The sequence below is a fragment of the Diceros bicornis genome, chromosome 23, assembly GCF_020826845.1.
Source record: "Diceros bicornis minor isolate mBicDic1 chromosome 23, mDicBic1.mat.cur, whole genome shotgun sequence".
NCBI lineage: Eukaryota > Metazoa > Chordata > Mammalia > Perissodactyla > Rhinocerotidae > Diceros > Diceros bicornis.
Window position 1 is genome coordinate 33,244,832 of NC_080762.1, and position 20,347 is coordinate 33,265,178.

A 20,347-nucleotide genomic window follows, 5' to 3' on the forward strand; every position below is an offset into this window, starting at 1 on the left:
GATGAGATATTTTTGTTTATATAATTTCTAGTGTTCATTCCAAATATGGTAAATGTGTGAAAACCTGTTTTATTTATTAAGTTAGTGATGCTTTGTGTACTTAGCAGACAAAAAAGTGAAAAAAATTGGGACATTAGAATCTAGTTTATATTATTTGAAAATAAAATATTTTCTGATTAATATATGTTTATTATTATAGAAAAGTTGGAAAAGATAAAAATAAACATAGTTTAGTAGTATTCTTTCAGCTTTTCTCTGTGTAGGATTTGTTTGCATATTTTTATGGATATGGTAATATATGTAAGAGCAGAATTTAATGAAATAAAAAATAAAGACAAAGTTGCCAAAACTTGGAAGCAATCAAGATATGCTTCGGTAGGAGAATGGATAAACAAGCCGTGCTGTATCCATACATTGGAATGTTATTCAGTGATAAAAGGAAGTGAGCTATCAAGCCATGAAAAACTTGGACGAATGCTAAATGAATATTGCTAAGGGAAAGAACCCAATCTGATAAGCCTCATCATTGTGATTTCAACGGTATGACATTCTGGAAAAGGCAAAACCCTGGAGATAAAGATCAACTGATCAAAAGATCAGTGGTTGCCAGGAGTTCGGGGGAAGGGAGAAAGGGATGAATTAGTGGAGCACGGGGCATTTTTAGGTCAGTGAATCTATTCTTTATGATACTGCAATGATGGATACATGTCATTATAGTCATTGCATTTGCCAAAACCTGTGGAATGTACAACACAAAGAATGAACTCTAATGTAAAACTATAGACTTTAAAAAAACAAATCTAATTTGATAGCATGATACAACTAGACAGATAAATTACACTATATAAACATATTCTATCTAGATATCAGCAGAAAATTTTACAGTAGAATCAAAATATCTTCTAAACTAGTGCTGTCTTTTTGTGATGATTGAAATATTTTATTTGTTCTCCAACATGGTGGCCAGTACTAGCCTCATGTGGCTGTTGATCTCTTGAAATGTGGCTAATGTGACTGAGGAATTGTATTTTAAATTTTGTTTAATGGTAATTACTTAGAATATAAATAGCCTCATGTGACTAGTGGCTACAGTATTAGGAAAGTATCTCAATTAGACAAACAAGATAGAGAAATGTCAGCCAGTGATTAATGCAGTTAGATAGAGTTAACAGTTGATTGAAAAACCTTACTCTAAATATTGGTTCATTGCCAGTTTGGAGTCAGGTCTTCATTCTTTATCCTGCGCTTTTTTGCTTTTGTCCTGTTCTCAGTACTTCAACCAATAATTTTCATGAAGGCGTTATCAAACTGTTCAGAACAGATTCAGCATTGATGGTGTTTACTGCTATGATGGATGCCAGAATCTGGATTTAGAAAGCTCTCAAAAGACTGAAAAGAAGAAACAGGAAGAAAGTGAACTTTATAAGGGATCCATTTGAAATTCTGGGCTTAAAAATTAAGGTACAGGACATGGAAATCTTGGCCTCCTAGGAATTCATGTGGAAAAGACCTAAAACCAAATGTTTTTACTTGGCTGCACATGCAGTTTGAGCCAACAGTGTGATGCTGTTACCAACTTATGCTATGTTCAGAAAAGTTTAACATCTAGTCCAAAGTTGTTACAATCTCTGTGATCTGCCCTGGTCAAATATAATTTGAAATATTATGAAATATTAAGTTTTGGGTGCCATTTTTTTAAGAAGCTCAGTAAAACATACATTTCCAAAGGAACCCAGATGAAGAATCATCTAGAAACTAAGTTATATGACTAATAGTAAGGAATTGATGTATGTTTACCTGGAAAAGGAAGAACTTGAGTGAAGTGTGCCTAGCATTTTACTTGGCCTTATCTTCAAATATTTGAAGGGCTGTCTTGTAGAAATGTTACTAAGATCGTTCTCTGTAACCACAGAGGACACAGCCAGAGTGATGGGTGAAAGACGGACTGATAGGACTCAACGTAAGGAAGGAATTTTTGATGATTGGTGTTCTCTAGCAGTGGCATGAGTTGCCTTGTAAGATAGTTTCCTGCTGGCTGAGTTGTGCTGGATGTTCATTAGCCAGGAAAAAAATTGTGAGTAATAGCAGTAAGTATTTTTTGAGCACTTATTGTCAGACACCAGAAAGCTGTGGCTCAGATTGCTTAGGAAAGTTGCCCTAACTTAGGAGAGTTATAGTCATATAACTAGGAATGGACAGAATTGATAACTGAACTTAGTTCTCTCTGACTCCACGCCCATGTTCTCAACTGTCCTGTTATTCTGCCCTCCCATGGCAGTAATTACTGCTTTTTTGGAAGCTTTGCTTAGATGTCGTTGAAGGCCCCTTGCAAACTGAGCTTAGATGACCACATTGTGGTTGCTTCGGAAGGTGTATGTGAAAGCTGACTATAAGGAAGATTCATCTGGTTATAGGATGTAATAGATTGAAGTGGAGACATACTGGTGGTCGGCAGGACGGTTAACTAGGAAGCTGTGATCTAACCAATGACTGAAGTTTTAGTTGTAGCAGTGGGTTCAAACCTAGTGCTGCTTTTTACAGAACACCAGGAGATATTGTATTTAATTTCACCATTGAACCATGAATAATTTTACCAGCAGAAATTGGAGTTAGAATATACTCATTCACATATTACCATCATGAGCACACTTCCTTGAAAAAAATGCTGAAGTAAACATGCATATCAGATATTTTTGTTAATATTTGTTATGTCTTCATTTATTTCCCAACAAGTGATTGTGTATTGCTTTTTTTTTGTGAGGAAGATCAGCCCTGAGCTAACATCTGTTGCCAATCCTCCTCTTTTTTTTTGCTGAGGAAGATTGGCCCGGGGCTAACATCCTTGCCCATCTTCCTCTACTTTATATGGGACGCCGCCACAGCATGGCTTGACAAGTGGTGTGGCGGTGCGTGCCCGGGATCTGAACCTGCGAACCCTGGGCCGCCAAAACGGAACGCGTGCACGTAACCACTGCGCCACCAGGCCGGCCCCAGTGGGGGGTTTATTGCTTTTAAATGACAAATGCATCAGTGTTATATATGTTTAGCAAAGATTCATTGAATATTTCTTCAGATCAAGACAGCGTGAAAATATGTGCTTTGTATGTGAAACACGTAATATATTGCCTAGGACATAAGTAGTGTACAAAGGTTAGGTATTGTTATCATTATTATCATGATACAGATTATTTTGTGTACTTTTCTTCTTTATTTGATAATGATTTTTTAATACTACTAAACACCTAAAGTTAATTGCTTATTACATGCAGGGCACTGTGTTGAATACATTTACGTACATTATTTAGTTCACATCACAGCTCTCTGAAGGGTATGTATGTACTCTATACAAGTGAGAACATAGAGGCTCAGAGAGGATGGCTAAGCTCCTAAAGCTGGTGAGCAGGAGGCTCACGATTTGAGCCCTGATTGACTCCTCCTACTCTAAACTGCTGTGAAATACCAGCATTCATAAATTTGGTAAAGTATTAAGTTAACTGACAAGGGGTAATATGAAGTAATGACTAGGTTGCTGACTTAGAAAGCAGTTACACAATAGAAATTTTGAAAATATGATCAGTGATGGTATCAGTGGATTATACATAATCTGTATTTTCTTGGATTCTGTGAAGCACTGACAATTTTCAGAAACACCATTCGTTTAATAACATTTTTAGAAAAAATAGTATATTACGTATAGACGTTGATTATAAGACATACCCAGGTCAGAAAACTGTTATGTTGTCAAAAACTTTTATAACAGAATGATTAGTTTCCAAACTTTTTTGATCCTCCCTTCTAACCATTTTCGATAATACATCCTTGATATAAATGTAGTTATTTAATTTTAAATTATATACATACACTATTATGCCTTATGTTCATTATAAAACATACATAGAAATGGAAAATTCGGAAGGATGCTGTTTTAAAAATAATATTTAACTTTATTAATTGTATTAAAATTCTTTCTAGTCAGAGCAATGTGATTTAATATACTTCAGTATTTTTGAATCTTAGTTTAACACTGATGTTTTGAGGTTCTGGTTCTATGTTTAGTTCAATTCAATACTTCATCTTTGGAGCAATGGAGAACGATTGCAGAGTTTGTTGGCAAGGGACGGAGGGGAGGTAGCATACATTGATCAGAACTGCATTTCATAAAATTCGCTCTGGTTGCTATGTGGAGAATGGATTGATATGTGTTTTGGATAGATGTGCAAAAACCATTTAGGAAGCCCTTTGGGTGATGTAGGCAGTAAATGTTTGGGAGCTTAAAAGAGACAAGCAGAGACTTGGAAATCTGTTTAGTAGTAAAGATCAAGAGGACTTGGTAGTGGATTGGATGACAGGGGTGGGGATTTGTATGGTGGAGTAAGGAGGTGTTAAGGATGCATTTTAGGCCTTTGACTTGTGTAACTGGAAGGATGGCAAAGCCATTTATGGAAATAGAGAACACTTAGAAAAGAGTGAAGAGGGTAGAACACCATGAGATAGTTTTGGACATGTAGATTGTGAGAGGCCTTGAGACCTCCAAGTGGAGATGATGACTGGGCAGTTAGGTAAGTGGAGCTCAGAGTAGAGTTCTGGGAAGGATGTATAAATTGAAGCATATGCGTGCTAATGAAAGCTAAGGGCTCACCTGTGAACAGGGAAGGAGAGAATATGGAGTGAAAGTAAGAGACAGCCTAGGATTAGCCTTACGGAGTTCCGACATTTAATAGTCAAAGTGAGCCTGAAGAGGAGACAGGAAGGTAGCAGCTAGAGTGGTAGGACACATTTCAGAAGAGTAATGTGTCCAGGATATCAAAGGAAAAGCGTGTTTCTAGAAGGATAAGGAGTATTTAGCAATGTGGAATGATGCATGGAGGAAGATCAAGGAAGATGAGGCCAGAATAATATTCTTTTTTTTTTAATGTAATTTCCTTTTTGGGGAAGATTGGCCCTGAGCTAACATTTGTTGCCAATCTTCCTCCTTTTTTTTTTTTCTTTCATTTTTTCTCTCTAAAGCCCCAGTACATAGTTGTGTAGCATAGTTGTAGAGTTGTAGCTCTTCTGTGTGGGATGCTGCCTCAGCATGGCTTGATGAACGGTGTGTAGGTCCGCACCCAGGATCTGAACTGGCGAACCCCAGGCCGCCAGAGTGGAGTGTGCGAACTCAATTGCTAGGCCACCAGGCCAGCCCCCAGAATAATATTCATTGTCTTTATCTTTAGGAAATCTATGAATGAGTATCCCTCAAACAGAATGGATGATAATAGATCTGCTATTGAGAAAGTTTGCATAGATATATCTTATTTTTACTTTGTTTTTCATGTTCTACGCTTTAATTTTTTATAGTAACCATCTGAAAAAGTAAAGATGAGAATTGAACTCAGCATTCTAAATGTGGTTCAATTAATGTAGTATCCTTTGAGATGCTAAATGTGGTTTTTGAGATGTTATATTACTATTAAGACATTAAATTTTTTCCTAGCCTTCATTGCATTTTTTATTCACATTGAGCCTACCTTTCAGAATTTTCCTTAGGAATTTATTTGTGAGACCAAATTTCTCCATCTTGTGCAAGTATGCATGAGTTTTTTTTAAACCTAATTGTGGAGTTTTATATTTACATCTGTTACTTCTTCGGTCTGGCCGGATTATATCAGACTATTTAGAAAATTTAAAAATCTTGATTCTATCATGCACTATATTAACACTTTAACAGATTTGATTTACTATGTCCTCTAGTTTATATATCATTTAGAAAACTTTGAACAGGACAGAACCATGGCCAAGCCTTGAAGAACAACTTTAGTGGCTGATCTCAATATTGAGATTACTACCACAATACACCTAAACATACTGTTATCCAAAGGAAACCTCACTGACATCAAGATATTGTGCCTACTGTGCATTGCTGGCTGTTTTTCAGAATGCCCGTTGACTATTTGATATGGAAAATTGTTGGTGTCTCTTTTGAAAGAGGTCTTTTTGGAACTCCAAATAGACTTATTTTTGACTTTTAATGAATTCTTTAATATTGATTAGATGGAAAAAGAATGGAACTGACATACCTTTTGTTCATGTTGAAATTTTGTTTTGAAGCCTTTTTTAGTGATTAAATACTTTATTTGTTCAACATTTTTTTGACTAACCTGAGAAGTAGGGTTCAAACAGGACATTAACATGATCAGAATTGTGTTTTACTTGGAAATAATGTTTTGCCTCTAAATCTTTGAGTAAATCCATAATCCGAGTATGTTTGTCGTGTTTATTCTGTGGTTTATAAATGCTCAGCATATCTCTGCATTCCAGTTTGAGAATATGTTTATAGTTATTATTTAGGCCCATTATATCTCTCTTTTTAAACCAATTTTCATAGGATTTCTAGTATAATTTTCCATGATATATTATTTAAAGGATTATCATTACTTTATATTTTGCTTTTATGATGATGTAATATCTGTGATTCATTTGATACTGTGTTGGGAATATAGCATTGTTCCTATTGGAATGAAAATGATGTAATTCAGAATACAGTGGAAAGTGAGGATTACCTTTCCTGAGAGATTCACAAACTACATTTATACGTTAAAAGTGTTGTAAAACAAGGAGGAAGTACATAATGCTGTTTTAGTTAGTTTGTATGTGTTCTGAAATAATTTTTTTTGGCATCTCAGGACCGTAATCTGTTGGTTAATTTTTTGACTGTTTCCATTCGTTATTTTAATTTAATGAAGAACTACTTTAATAATTTAATAAGAAAAAGGATTTATAGTAACAATAAGAATTCTAAGAACCGTTGTCTTTTGAGAAGTACCTTAATAGATAATAATGGCTTTAACAACATCTGCCAGGGAAAGGATATTACCTGTCTATGCCTATTGTGTCTACTCTAAATCTTGTATCCTAAATTTATAGCCAGGATAGTGGACTTGCCTTTTTATTGTTTGAGAGCTGGGTTCTTTTTTTTTTTATTTACCTCTATAGTTGATGTCTGTTTCTGTACCCACAGCTAACTTTTCCCTTCCTCTTTTTTCTCAGTTTGATAGCTTCTGGAACTTGTGTCAGTGCATAGAGCAGTGATCCAGACAGCTGTACCTTTGCAAACAGTCACTCACAGTGCCAAATTAGTTTGTAGTGCAAATCTTGAATGAGAACTGCACCTGCTCTCAATGTGGATGAAAATGGCAAATGTTAGGGAAAGCGTAACTTTGGGATTGCTTTAAATCTGATGGCAGCTGATCTCAGAATTCTGCTGGGGATCCTTCATCTTCGAGTTATTTAAGTCCTGCTATTCAGAGCAAAACAGGCTTCTTGTCTCTTTTCCTAGGTTTTAGGTGTGTTATTTTTAAGAAATAATGTGCTCTTTGTGCTCTGATCCTACACCTGGGATATTACATTAGAAGTTGTTTTCGAAATATGCTGGTGGTTTCCTAAAATTATGTTTTGGACTAAAAATTTCTGAATCTCTAATTATCGTGTGTGACGATTAAGAAACCTTGAGTAGCTAAGAGTATGTAAAGGGTAACTTTGCCATGATAATTTTCTTATGGAAGAAATGGGCTCAATTTGAGAAGTAAGACGTTCTTTGAGAGTTGATAGGATATAAAAGACGTTTCACACTGTATGTAGAGAGCATTTCCTACTACAATTTGTTTGGAATGTGGGGGGAAGGTAACTCTGTTGGTATGTATTGAAGTTACCTTTTTTGAATTTGCTGGTTCTTTAAGATCACCCTTAACCTTAAGCACAGGGCTTGTGTCTGATTAACAGCAATTCAAAACACTTACTTAAAATGCTATTATCAGGAAAATTTTAATCTTTATCTTTCAATCCTAAGCAATTCTTGTTATTTTTAGTATTTGAAGTCATTTTCATTCATAATTTTTAAAAAAGAGCTTCATTGGTAGATAATTTACATACCATACAATCCATCCATTTAAAGCTTATAAATCAGTGGTTTTTAGTATATTTATAGATACGTGCAACCATCACCATAGTCGATTTTAGAGCATTTTCATCACGTCAAAAAGAAATTCTAAATCTTTAGCTACTTTCCTCCTTACTGCCCCCCACCCCAGCCCTAAACAACCACTAATCTACTTTCTGTATTGAGAGATTTCCCTATTCTGGACATTTCATATAAATGGAATCCTATAATATGCGGTCTTTTGTGACTGGCTTCTTTCACTTAGCAAAATGCTTTCAAGCTTCGTCCATGTTGTATAGTACTTCATTCCTTTTTATGACTTAGTAATGTTCTGTTGTGTGAATATACTACATTTTGTTTATCCAGCATTAGTTGATGGACATTTGGGTTGTTTCCACCTTTTGGCTATTGAGAATAGCCATATTTGTTTGGACACATTTTAAATTGTTTGGGGTATATACCTAGGAGTAGAATTGCTGAGACGTATTGTAATTCTCTGTTTAACTTATTGAGGAACCAGAAAACTGTTTCCCACAGTGGCTGCAGGATTTTGTATTCCCACAAACAGTGTATGCGAGTTCCAGTTTTCTCCATACCCGTGCCAACCCTTACTATTTTTTTTTTTTTTTGTGAGGAGATCAGCCCTGAGCTAACATCCGCCAATCCTCCTCTTTTTTTTTTTTTTTTGCTGAGGAAGACGGCCCTGGGCTAACATCGGTGCCCATCTTCCTCCACTTTTTATATGGGACGCCGCCACAGTATGGCTTACCAAGCAGTGCGTCGATGCTATTTTTTTTTTTTTTAAATAGCCTTTCTTGTGGTTTTGATTTGCATTTCCCTGATGACTAATGATGTGAATCATCTTTTCATGTGCTTATTGGCCATTTATATATTTTCCTTGGATAAATTTAGACCCTATGCTCTTTTTTTCCTTGGTTACCTTTTTACTAGTAGTAAGAGTGCTTTATATATTCTGGATACAAGTCCATTATCAGATATATGATTTGCAAATATTTTTTCCCATTTTGTAGGTTATTTTTTTTACTCTCTTAATGGTGTTCTTTGAAGCAGATAAGTTTCTTATTTTGATGAAGTTCAAATTATGTTTTCTTTTGTTGCTCATGCTTTTGGTGTCATATTTAAGAATCCTTTACCAAATCTAAGGCCATGAAAATTTACTTCTATGTTTTTTTCTAAGAGTTTTATAAGTTTAGCTCTTACATTTAGATCACTGATCTTTTTTGAGTTAATTTTTGTGTATGATATATAAGGGTCTAACGCCACTCTATTGCATGTGGCTAGCCAGTTGTCCCAGCATCATTTATTGAAAAGACTGATCTTTCCTCACTGAATGGTCTTGGCATGCTCTTTGAAAACTTAACTTGTTTTCTAGTAGTATTTTAGTGGATTCTTTAGTATTTTCTACATAAAAGTTCATGTGATCTACTAACAGAAGTAATTTTACTTCTTCCTTTTCAATCTGGATGCCTTTTATTTCTTTTTCTTACCTAATTACCTTGGCTTGAACCTCCAGTACAGTGTTCAATAGAAGTTGTGAGTATGAACTTTCTTGTCTTGTTTCTGTTCTTAGTGGGTGAGTACCCAGTGTTTTACCATTAAGTATGATGTTAACTGTGGGTTTTTCACAAATGCTTTTTATCACATTGTGGAAGTTTCTTTCTAGTTTGTTGAGTATTTTTATTACGAAAGGGTTTTGGATTTTGTCAAATGATTTTTTTTGCATCTGTTGAGCTGATAATGTGATTTTTTTTGTATTTTATTCTGTGATACAATATAATACATGAATTGCTTTTCTTATGTTGAACCAACCTTATATTCCTGACATGAATCTCGTGTTGTCATGGTGTGTAATTCTTTTTATATATTGCTGGATTTAGTTTGCTGGTATTTCAATGAGGATTTTTGTGTCCATATTCCTAGGAGACATTGGTCTGAAAGCTTTCTGTAATGTATTTGTTTGGAGGGCAGGGTAATACTGATCTCATAAAGTGAATTGGGAAGTGTTCTCTCATATTTTTTGGAAGAGTTTGTGAAGAATTGGTATTAACTCCTTTAAATGCTTTGTAGAATTCACAAGTGAAGCCATCTGGACCTGGACTTCTCTTTGTGGGTAGTTTTTGATTACTAATTCAATTGTTCACTTGTTATAGGTTGTCTTGACATGAGTACAGCCATGTTTGGCCGCTCCATTGACCTACAGCCACCAGCACAAAAAGAAATACAAAAGCTGCTTTCTGCGTGGTGGGAACTGGCCCTTCTCCCACGGAGAGAGTCGCAAGTTGTAACATTTCAAGGCTCTTGGAGCGTCGTAGCAGGGGATGGACTGGCCATCTGTGCTGGGCTAAGACGATAACCAAAGAGAACAATGCACGTACACAATTGCTGGGCTGGGACGTTAGCCAAGGGGCTCAGTGCATGTAGGCCACTGATAACCATTTGTGCATGGGAACACTAGATGCTTGCTCTGTAAACTCTGTAACTGCTTATATAAACTGCTGGAGACTGAGACCCGGTGAGAGTTCCACCTGTGGAAGGGACGCCTTGCCCAGGACGGGTGATCCTTGCCCAGCCGTGTGGATTGACAGGACTCTCCTGGCAGTGGGGCGTGGATGTTGTGAGTAATTGATTTATTGTGAAGTAATTGATCTGATGTGTTCTCTTTCGGTCAACCTGGTGTTTCTCTTTCCGGTTGATTTGTGTCATTTCCCTTCAGTCGATCTGGTGTTTCCCTTTCCGATGGATCTGATGTTTTTCCCTCTTATTATATGACCTATTCGGATCTGCTGCTATCTCAGCTAATGTGGATATTTTCCCTTTCCAGTCGAGCTGGTGTTTTTTCCCTCTTATTATTTGACCTATTCGGATCTGCTGCTATCTCAGCTGATGTGGATGTTTTCCCTTTCCAGTCGAGCTGGTGTTTTTTCCCTCTTATTATTTGACCTATTCGGATCTGTTTGCGGACTATCGCCTTTACTATCCTCTATATAATAAAATATACCTTCAGTCCATTTGTTTGGAGTGGAAAGTTTCTTTTACGTCTCTTATCGATGGAATCCCCGAACCTCTCATAACATAGGTCTATTCAGATCGTCTGTTACTTCTTGAGTTAATTTTGGTAGTTTGTGTCTTTCAAGGAAATTTGTCCATTTCATCTAATCTGCCACCTCCAGGGCTTGTTATTGTTATTTCCTTATTTGTTTAACGACTAGCTGGATTCTTTTAGTGCGGACAGTTCCTCCCACACTCACCCCACGGTGTTTAGCTTCTGATGTTGTTCCTCAAGGAACCACACCTCTGGCTATACCTACAGTCACCCTGGGATGAAAGTAGTTTTGGCAAGACCGTCTCCTTCATTTTCCCTGATCATACCTAGCTGTTAAACTTTTACCAGATGATCGCTCTGTTTGCAAAAATGCCTGGGCGCATAAATTACTCCACAAACTAATCCAATAAATTTGTGGCCCCTTGGAAGAAATAATTCCAGAGGTCACTGTTGATATGAATTCTCACCCAAAAAGAGCTCCTTCCAGTTGTCTCTTTCCTCAGTTCTCTCCTGCAACCTAGTTGTTGACTCTGTGAATCTTCTAATTGTGGTTCACCAGAACCCCTGCTGTTTTTGAGCTAGTCCTTAGGCTTTAACTTCATGCCTTATTACAAATGAGGTCAGTTCCTTTGGAAGAGATTGGGATCTTTCTGTTTTGTGGCCTAGTTCTCTGCCAGGCAAAATCTCTGAGGCAGAACTCTGGAGCTGGGGACGGTGGAAAGCTTCTCTCTGATGACACTCCTGGTTGAGGAGCTGAATACTTGATGGAAGGGGTGGGCAGTAGCCTAAGTTCTCCTTGGCTTGCCTCTCCTTGTGTGGAATCACTGCCTAATGAGCCAAGGTGAGAGTGATTGAGGCCCCAGTATTTTCCATGATGCTTTGCCCAAAAGTAGAGCTGTTCCGTGATTGGGACGTGGGTGGCCTTGTGTGTCGATAATGTCAGTAAAATGAACAACAAAAAGAAAATATTTATTAAGTATTTAACCTCTCATGTATACTCTACATAAATTCCTACTTTTAATTGTGGTTTGATTTTTGTGGCTTCTCTGAAAACGAAATTTGGTCAATATAAAATCTTCACATGTAAAATTAGAATATACCATTTCTGAACAGGAAAAGAAAATATATCCCTGAACCATACTTGAGGAAATCAAAAGGCTTTCTGGAACAGTTATTTCATACAGTTATGTAATTAAAATTCTCTAAATCCTAAAACTGGTTCTGTGACTCTGGAATTAACTTAATCTTTGGCAGGCCATCTGTATAGGAGAGTAGGATATGCATGGAAACCTATGAAGTTACGTAAAGCACTTGCAGTACTGTATTTTAGATTTCAGATTTATTAAGCATTAAATATTAGGTATTAATTAAGCATTAATAAAACAAATTTAATAAAATAAATTTAGTAAAATAATAATTATTTATTAAGCAGTAAAAGTTTGGCATGTCATGAGTTATTAAAACTTCATGATGGTTCTTTAAAATGATAGCTGTTATGTAGTACGTTGTAAGACAAATGGTACTCTGGACTCGGAGAAAACCAGAACAGTATGTGAAAAAGCAAATATATTTTACAATTTCATTTGGTTCTACCAAGAAAAACTGTGTAAGAATTTGTTATTCTGTGATTTAGAGTTGTATATATAAATCATAATTTAGAAATTGAATAGTGCTGTTTAATTATGTAATTGCAGATGACCCATAGCCTTTATAAAGCTGAGAGCTCCTTAGCAATATGAAGAGTTATTTTTCTTTCCTAAGTTACTATTTTTTTCTAATTACTTTTGCATACTTCTGTATTAGTTTTGCTTCACACCTTTGTAGAATAGTTTTAATAATTTGAAAAAGTTAATTTTGAGGTAACAGGTTGTTTTGATTTTCCTCCTCTTATAAAGCTATTTGAACTGCTGGGACCTGATGGACTTGAACTTATTGAGAAGCTCCTCCAGAACAGAATTACAATTGTGGATAGATTTCTTAATTCTTCAAATGATCATAAGTTGCAGGCTCTTCAAGGTAAGAAAGTATTCAGTGGTAATTCTAATGTAAGGGAAAGATTCATTGATTAGCGAATCTTTTAAATATAATTATACTTGTAGTATCTTTCGGTCTATTATATAATTTACTGATAGCATCCTTTTAAGTAGATTTTAGATATGGCAGATTATTAAACAAATATCAATGCCCTAAAAAAGGGTGTTACAGCACAGATTATGTTTAGGTATGGCATTTTTTTTGCAGAAAATTTAAATAGACAAAAAAAATTTTTTTAAAGCGAATATGTGTAGTACTTACTGTGGGCCAAGTACTGTTATAAGTTTTTCTCAACTTTTTATTTTGAAAACTTTCAAACCTGTAGTAAAGATGCAAGGATAGTACGATGAACACTCACATATCCTTCATATAGATTCACCAGTCATTAACATTTTGCTTCCTCCCTCTCTTTCTCTCATTATAATACACACGCGCGCGATGCACACACATACGCACACACACACGCACATGCATTTATATTTAAAATTTTTGCTGAACAATGACTGGTAAGTTGCAGACTTCATAATACTTCACCTCTAAAACCTTCAGTGTACATCTAAGAACGATAAGAGTCTCCTACTTAACCGCAGTACAGTTATCACACTGAGCAAATTGAACATTTATATTGCTGTGTGTTACATATATTTACAAACCCCAGAAGAATTAGGGAGAGTTGTTTAGGAAGCCAAAATTATAAAAAAATGCCTGCCTTACTGTGACACAATTGATGCCAAACTCAGGTTTTAGGTGATGAGCAGGAAAATTGAATTTCTTGCCTTTACCCAAATACTCCTTGCCAGTCTTATAAATAGTTTGGAATTTTTAAAGAGTACACGGACATAAGAAATTAGATGCCCTTCTTCCAACTACTCAACATTTATCCTTCTTCTGTGTAAGTTGTATCACTTTTTCCTTGCATGTTTGAGTATGGCACTAAAAGAAAATTATAAAAACAGCATTGATTTAAATCCAAAATTTCTAAGGGATTTCCTTTAGCCTATACTTTGATCACTGGAGTTGCTTTGAGATTTTTAGAAACTTGGAAGAATTGAATTGAGCTACTTTGTCTTTCTGCAAGTCTCTTGATTCTTTAAGTGTATTGAAGGCTTGTAAACTGCCTTGCTCTAAGAGGGCTCCCACCTGTTAAACAGTGCTTAATCAGATACTGCAGTAAGTCAGCAGAGTTTAGGAGCATCTAAAATGGGTATCTGCCATAAGAAAAGAAATGCGTTTAAATGTCTAGTTTTGAGATATAAATTCTGAGAATTTGGTGTTCATTTTGTCAGCCTCCTAAGTGTTAATATAGAGATACTTGTTGATTCCACCTTTACTAGTGCTCGTTTATTGACAAAAAGTTCAAAATGAATCCAGCTTCACATATTTTCTTAGGAAGCTGTAGATGATGAGTTAGTGTTGTCTTGCAGTTTTATTATGTTCATTTTTTTTTTTTTTTTGTGAGGAAGATCAGCCCTGAGCTAACATTCACGCCAATCCTCCTCTTTTTGCTGAGGAAGACTGGCCCTGGGCTAACATCCATGCCCATCTTCCTCTGCTTTATATGGGACGCCGCCACAGCATGGTCTGACAAGCAGTGCATCAGTGTGCGCCCAGGATCCGAACCCAGGCCGCCAGCAGCAGAACGCGCGCACTTAACCGCTACACCACGGGGCCGGCCCCTCGTTATGTTCATTTTTGTATAACATTTATATACTAATTTTATTCTATTAGGATAACTTTTTAAAAGCAACACACTTTTTAACCCAAAAACAAATATTAAATTTGAATTATTAAAACAAACATTTGAGAGCCAACCCCGATGGTCTAGTGGTTAAAGTTTGGCACTGTCTCTGCTTCCGCAGCCTGGATTTGTTTCCCTGCTGTGGAACCACACCACCTGCCTGTCAGTTGCCATGCTGTGGCAGTGGCTCACATGGAAGAACTAGAAGGACTTACAACTAGGATATACAACCATGTACTGGGGGGCTTTGGAGAGGGGGAAAAGAAAAGAGGAAGATTGGCAACAGATGTTAGCTTAGGACGAATCCTTCCCTGAAAAAAAATACTTGAATCATCAGTCTGCCCTGAAATGTTTTCTACTCTTCTCAAACTGCTTTTATTCTTTTATTCTATGCTGGATCATTATTAATGTTGTTACTATCTAAGAATAATAATTATATTATTGAAAATTTGGGGCAATTAAACAAATAGACTTTAACTTTTTCTAAGGACTATGTTATCATAGTCCTCTTTATAGATGCTGACAAGTGGCATATTTTCAGTTTTTTTTAAGTAGAGCTTTTTGTGTACATGCGTTAAAAATGATTTTTCTTAAATTTTGGGGGGGAGAGAAATACTCTTGAAGAAAAGAATCTTTAGACTCTTGTTTTACTTTATCACTGTTTTCCTCCATTTATATCTTTGCATATAATTTTGTGTTTAATGATCCTTCGAAATTCTCTCAAAACTGCCAAATTGTATTTATAGTCTTTATTAAGCTACCTCAGTATGACAACTGCGTCCCATCCTTTTCTCTGTTCCTCAAAATCATGGTCTTAGAGAACAATAGCTTCTTGCTATTTAGCATTTTTTAGCTTTCATACTGATTTTCTTTGAATCTTTTTATCCAGATATACATCCACCCTACTTTATCTCTGTTCTTATAACCAGGAAATGTAAGGTAGGTGGGAAGTGGGAGGGTATAGTGTACTGACCACTAAGTTGAGGATAGTTGTAAATTAAATTCTGTTTTCAGGGCTGATGTTGAGAATGTTTAGTACAGGGTGTATCATACAATAAAAATTAAGTTAGCTCATGTTGTCCATGACAGTATTTTGAGTAGTTGTACAAGACTTTTTCTGTCATAATGACATTTTAGAAGGATGCAAGCTTCTACATCGTTCTTCAGTAAAATTTTATGTTAGAATTACTGTTAAGCTTATTCATTTCATTTCTGCTTGTCAGTCTCTACAGTTAGCTGAACCCATCAAGGAGAACCATACATTTAATCATTTGCTGCTTTATGACTTGATTTTTTTATTACCTATTATCTTCACTCTTAGAAGATTCCAGTATATTCTGATTGAGGCCTTATAAAGCTATCAATGAGGTAGACATATTTTCTTCTTATAATTTTAATTTCTCTATTTGGATGATTGCAAATATGTGTGATGGTATTTTGTTACTATCACATTTGTTTCAAGTGTTAATGACATTAGCATAGCATTTAGTATGTCACCCAAAGTGTTTAGTTTCCCACACAAAATCTTTAACATTCATTTCTAGTAATAAGTTCATGGCATTATTCACATTTAAAGAATTCTGATTAATATCTGTGTTGCTGATTGTGTGACTGCAGACAGTTTAACTTTTCTTTTAGTTCAGAGTACGTGTGAAACCTGTCAGTATGCTACATTCTTTTTCTAATGCTGAAAGTTAGTTGGTTGTAAATTCAATCATTATAATAGGTGTATAAGACTTACGTAGAAAGTAAGATGTGTAAGATTTACTTAGAAAAATACTTTATTCAGAACTGTAAAATGTAGTCCTAATATAGATGGGATTATATTTTATTTCGTAATTTTGAGATGCAATAAATCTTTACTTCTTACTTTCATTTTTGAGATTTATAAAGCTATTATACAGAGGGGTCATTTCATGTGATTGCGAGTTAAAATGACTTATTCAAAATCATGTAATGAGATAGTGACAAATGTCTGAGAATTGTGAAGATTTGACTTAAAATGAATTAGAAGGGTAATTTTCCCATGTAGATGCAGTGCTTAATTCCTTCCTTGTTCTGTATTGGATCTTGGAATTTGATAAAATAACTTGCACTGTGCTCCATCAGAGTATGTACCAAGTCTCCTTCTTCATTGTCATCCTCGCCTAGCAGCAGTGCCTGGAATCTAGTAGTTCCTTAATACAGTAAATGAGTTTTGGCTTGGTTGCTTTTGATGACATTCCTATCAGTTTTTTTAGGGCTGATACTACTTGGAAAGATTAAATAAACATAGAAGGTAATCCTGTTAGAAGAAAATTTTTCCTGAATATTGAGTTGACTAAACCACAGGTTTAAATTATACCTTGTAAATATTGAGCTTTGATTGACCTGATTCCTCCTAGTGGTTCTGGGCTTCTTGCATTTTTTGAAAAAACTGTATTTCCGTGGAAAGGTGGACCATACTTTTTCTTTATTTGCCGTGGTCATCTTCTAAATATATTGTGAGTTAATGTTAATAAATTTTATTTCATGTATAGGTAGTAACGTACAGTTTAACAGAGTAAGGCCTATTATATTGGGAAAAGTTATACCTAATATGTAAAGAGTATCTTTATTTTATCATGTTAACAGTAAATGGTAATTATTGGTAATTATTATATTTATTGAAAATATATAAACAGAAATTAGTCAGAATTTTAAAATCAAATTTTTAGGTTCCTGTTCTTATATGTGAGAATTTATAACATAAGCTATTTAGTCTGTAGGAAGAAAATATCTACTCACTTTTCTTAAGCCACTATGTAATATCATTTAGATATTGTGATTTAAAAAAGCTCTCCTTAAAACATACAATTGAATGTGCCAGTTTTATAAAAATGAATTGTTAGAGCATTGAGCTATCTTATGTTTTGATGAGGGGAAAAAATTGTTTTCATAGAGGTTAAACTTATAAAATATGATGTTTCTTAAATTTGCTTCCTAGACAATTGCAAAAAAATTTTAGGAGAAAATGCTAAACCTAATTATGGCTGTCAAGTCACTATTCAGTCTGAACAAGAAAAACAGTTAATGAAACAATATCGCCGTGAAGAAAAAAAAATTGCCAGACGAGAAAAAAAGGCTGGAGAAGATGGAGAAGTTTCAGAAGGACTCGTGGGCTTTGATCCTAAGGAATTGCGGATGCAAAGGTGATAAAAGCCATAAGCTGGAAAATGCTTTTGTGTAATTGCTAGTTTTATCTATCATTATCATTTCTTAGTTTAGTTTAAGCAATTTAGATGATTCTTACTTCTATTCATGTTTTCTTACAAGAATAGAATTCTGTTGTATGAAAACCTGATTTTCTGGGATAAGAAAGCAGTGATCTGCTTAATTAGAATATTCTTGGTTGCGTCCATGTAGGTGGGAGGTTTAGATTATAGCGGTAAGCTATTTTTAGGTGCTGTGTACACACCACTAGGTTAAGATTTATGAAGCCTGCACCAATTTATTTCGAGACTTTTGTTTTCTTTCCTAGCTTAATGAATACTTTTCCCCATGTTGTTATTTAGAAGTAGGAAGGAGGAAAATGAAATAAAGACGTTATTACACTTGGTCTTTAAATATTGAAACCCAGTTTAAAAAAGGAATTTTTACCTTATTGAACATCTTTGGAGTGTGACAAACAAAATTATAAATAAATAACATTAAGTCAAACTTATCAAGTGATTTTATCTAAAAATGTGTTGACTCCTATGTGGTTACACAGAAAATTTCAGGATTGCTAATATCTTCCTTTGTGTAGTTTAATTTCTTCTCTTTTATAATAAAGGCTACCTGAAATAGTTATTATAGTGACCTTGTTTTAGTACATACTTTCTTTTGCAAGGTAAAAATTTCGGATTTATCCTATTATTTTTGTGTTAACAGAGAGCAGGCACTTTTGAATGCCAGAAGCGGTCCCATTCTGAGCAGGCAGAGAGACATGGATGTTGAAAAAATACGTTATCCCCATGTTTATGATTCCCAGGCTGAAGCCATGAAAACGTCAGCATTCATTGCTGGTGCAAAGGTATGTCACTGGTATATGACCACTATTGGATAATGTGTTTATTCTGAGGAAATGACATGTAGATGTTCCCTGTTCCCTTTGTGATTCTAGTACTAGTTGACTGTACTATATTGAGGAATATGAGATAATGCAGTGTATGTAAAGTTCTTGGCACATGGTAGTTGTTTAAAACATATTTGTTCTTCTCCTTTTCATTATTTATGCAACTTTTTTTTTTTGAGTTTTAGAAGTTGCTAAAACTTTTGACTAAACTTTACGCTGTATATTGCACAGTTTTTCTAGCTCCATGAGTACATTTGTCTTCAAGAGTACCATCTAATTAATGTATACTTAAAATTCATCAACATAATATGGTCTATATATTATATGAGATATCCAATGCATGAGTGCTTTGTGTGTGTATGGTTTTTTCTTTGTTTTTGTTTTGTTTAGGCTCGTTTTCCTTTAAATTAGCTCTGTTATTTACCCGTGCTGTGTCATAAAACCAGTAGTGATCTTTCTCTCTCTCTCGCTTTAATTAAAGAATCTTTACCAGAGCAGTTGTTTTACTTTTTATTACTATTGGACTTTAATTTTTGATGTTCATAGATGATTTTACCAGAAGGAATCCAAAGAGAGAATAACAAGATGTATGAAGAAGTAAAGATTCCCTACAGTGAACCAATGCCAGTTGGCTTTGAGGAAAAACCAGTTTATATCCAAGACTTAGATGAGGTGAGATGTTCATTTTATAAAGTTGATATTTTTGATGCTTGGTATGTTTTATGAATGGATTTGTATTAGAAAAATTATTTTTAAAAGTTAGTAGTTGGCTAATACTGTGAAGAGATATATGCAGTTGGTTACTAAAGGAATACAGTAGGAGAGTTTGTTTAAAAAAATACATATATACATACATTCCTTCATACATTAAACATATTTATGCATATTTTTGTGTATATATTTCTATAATTTCATGTTTATTTTGCTTATTTCAGCTAATATCTGGTTTAACCTATGTAAGCTGACTTAAGTACACTGTTTTAAAGGATTCCTGTATTGTATTGATAAAGCAAATGGTCAATCTATAATAAAATGGAATATTATTTGGAGAGGGAACCAAATTCTCAACTATATTTATTTTCCCTCAGCTTTTTAATTTTGAATCATTTCAAACTTATGGAAAAATTGTATGACTAGTACTGTCCATATGCCCTTTGTTTCATTTCACCATTTGTTAAAATTTTGCCACACTTGCTTTATCTCAAAATAAAAATATTTGTTAATTTAGTTAAAAGGACAGTCATGTGTCACTTAACTGTGGGGATACGTTCTGACAAATGCATTGTTAGGCAATTTCGTCGTCGTGAGAATATCTTAGAGTGTATTAGACAAACCTGGATGGTATAACCTATTACACACCTGGGTTATTTGGCACAGCCAATTGCTCCTAGGCTACAACCCTGTACAGCATGTTACTATACTGAATACCGTAGGCAGTTGTAACACAATGCTAAGTATTTGTGTATCTAAACATAGAAAAGGTACAGTAAAAATATAGTATAAAAGATAAAAAATGGTACA

At 34.9% G+C, this 20,347-nt stretch overlaps 1 protein-coding gene across 1 annotated transcript in view; it reads left to right on the forward strand.

Annotated features, from left to right (window-relative positions):
- ASCC3 (activating signal cointegrator 1 complex subunit 3) overlaps positions 1-20,347 on the forward strand; it is a 336,770-nt gene that overhangs the window by 55,354 nt on the left and 261,069 nt on the right. Inside the window, exons 5-8 of the mRNA XM_058566571.1 lie at positions 12,875-12,995; positions 17,717-17,921; positions 18,643-18,784; positions 19,373-19,498. Coding sequence (XP_058422554.1) covers positions 12,875-12,995; positions 17,717-17,921; positions 18,643-18,784; positions 19,373-19,498 — 594 coding nt within the window. The remainder of the gene's footprint in view (positions 1-12,874; positions 12,996-17,716; positions 17,922-18,642; positions 18,785-19,372; positions 19,499-20,347) is intronic.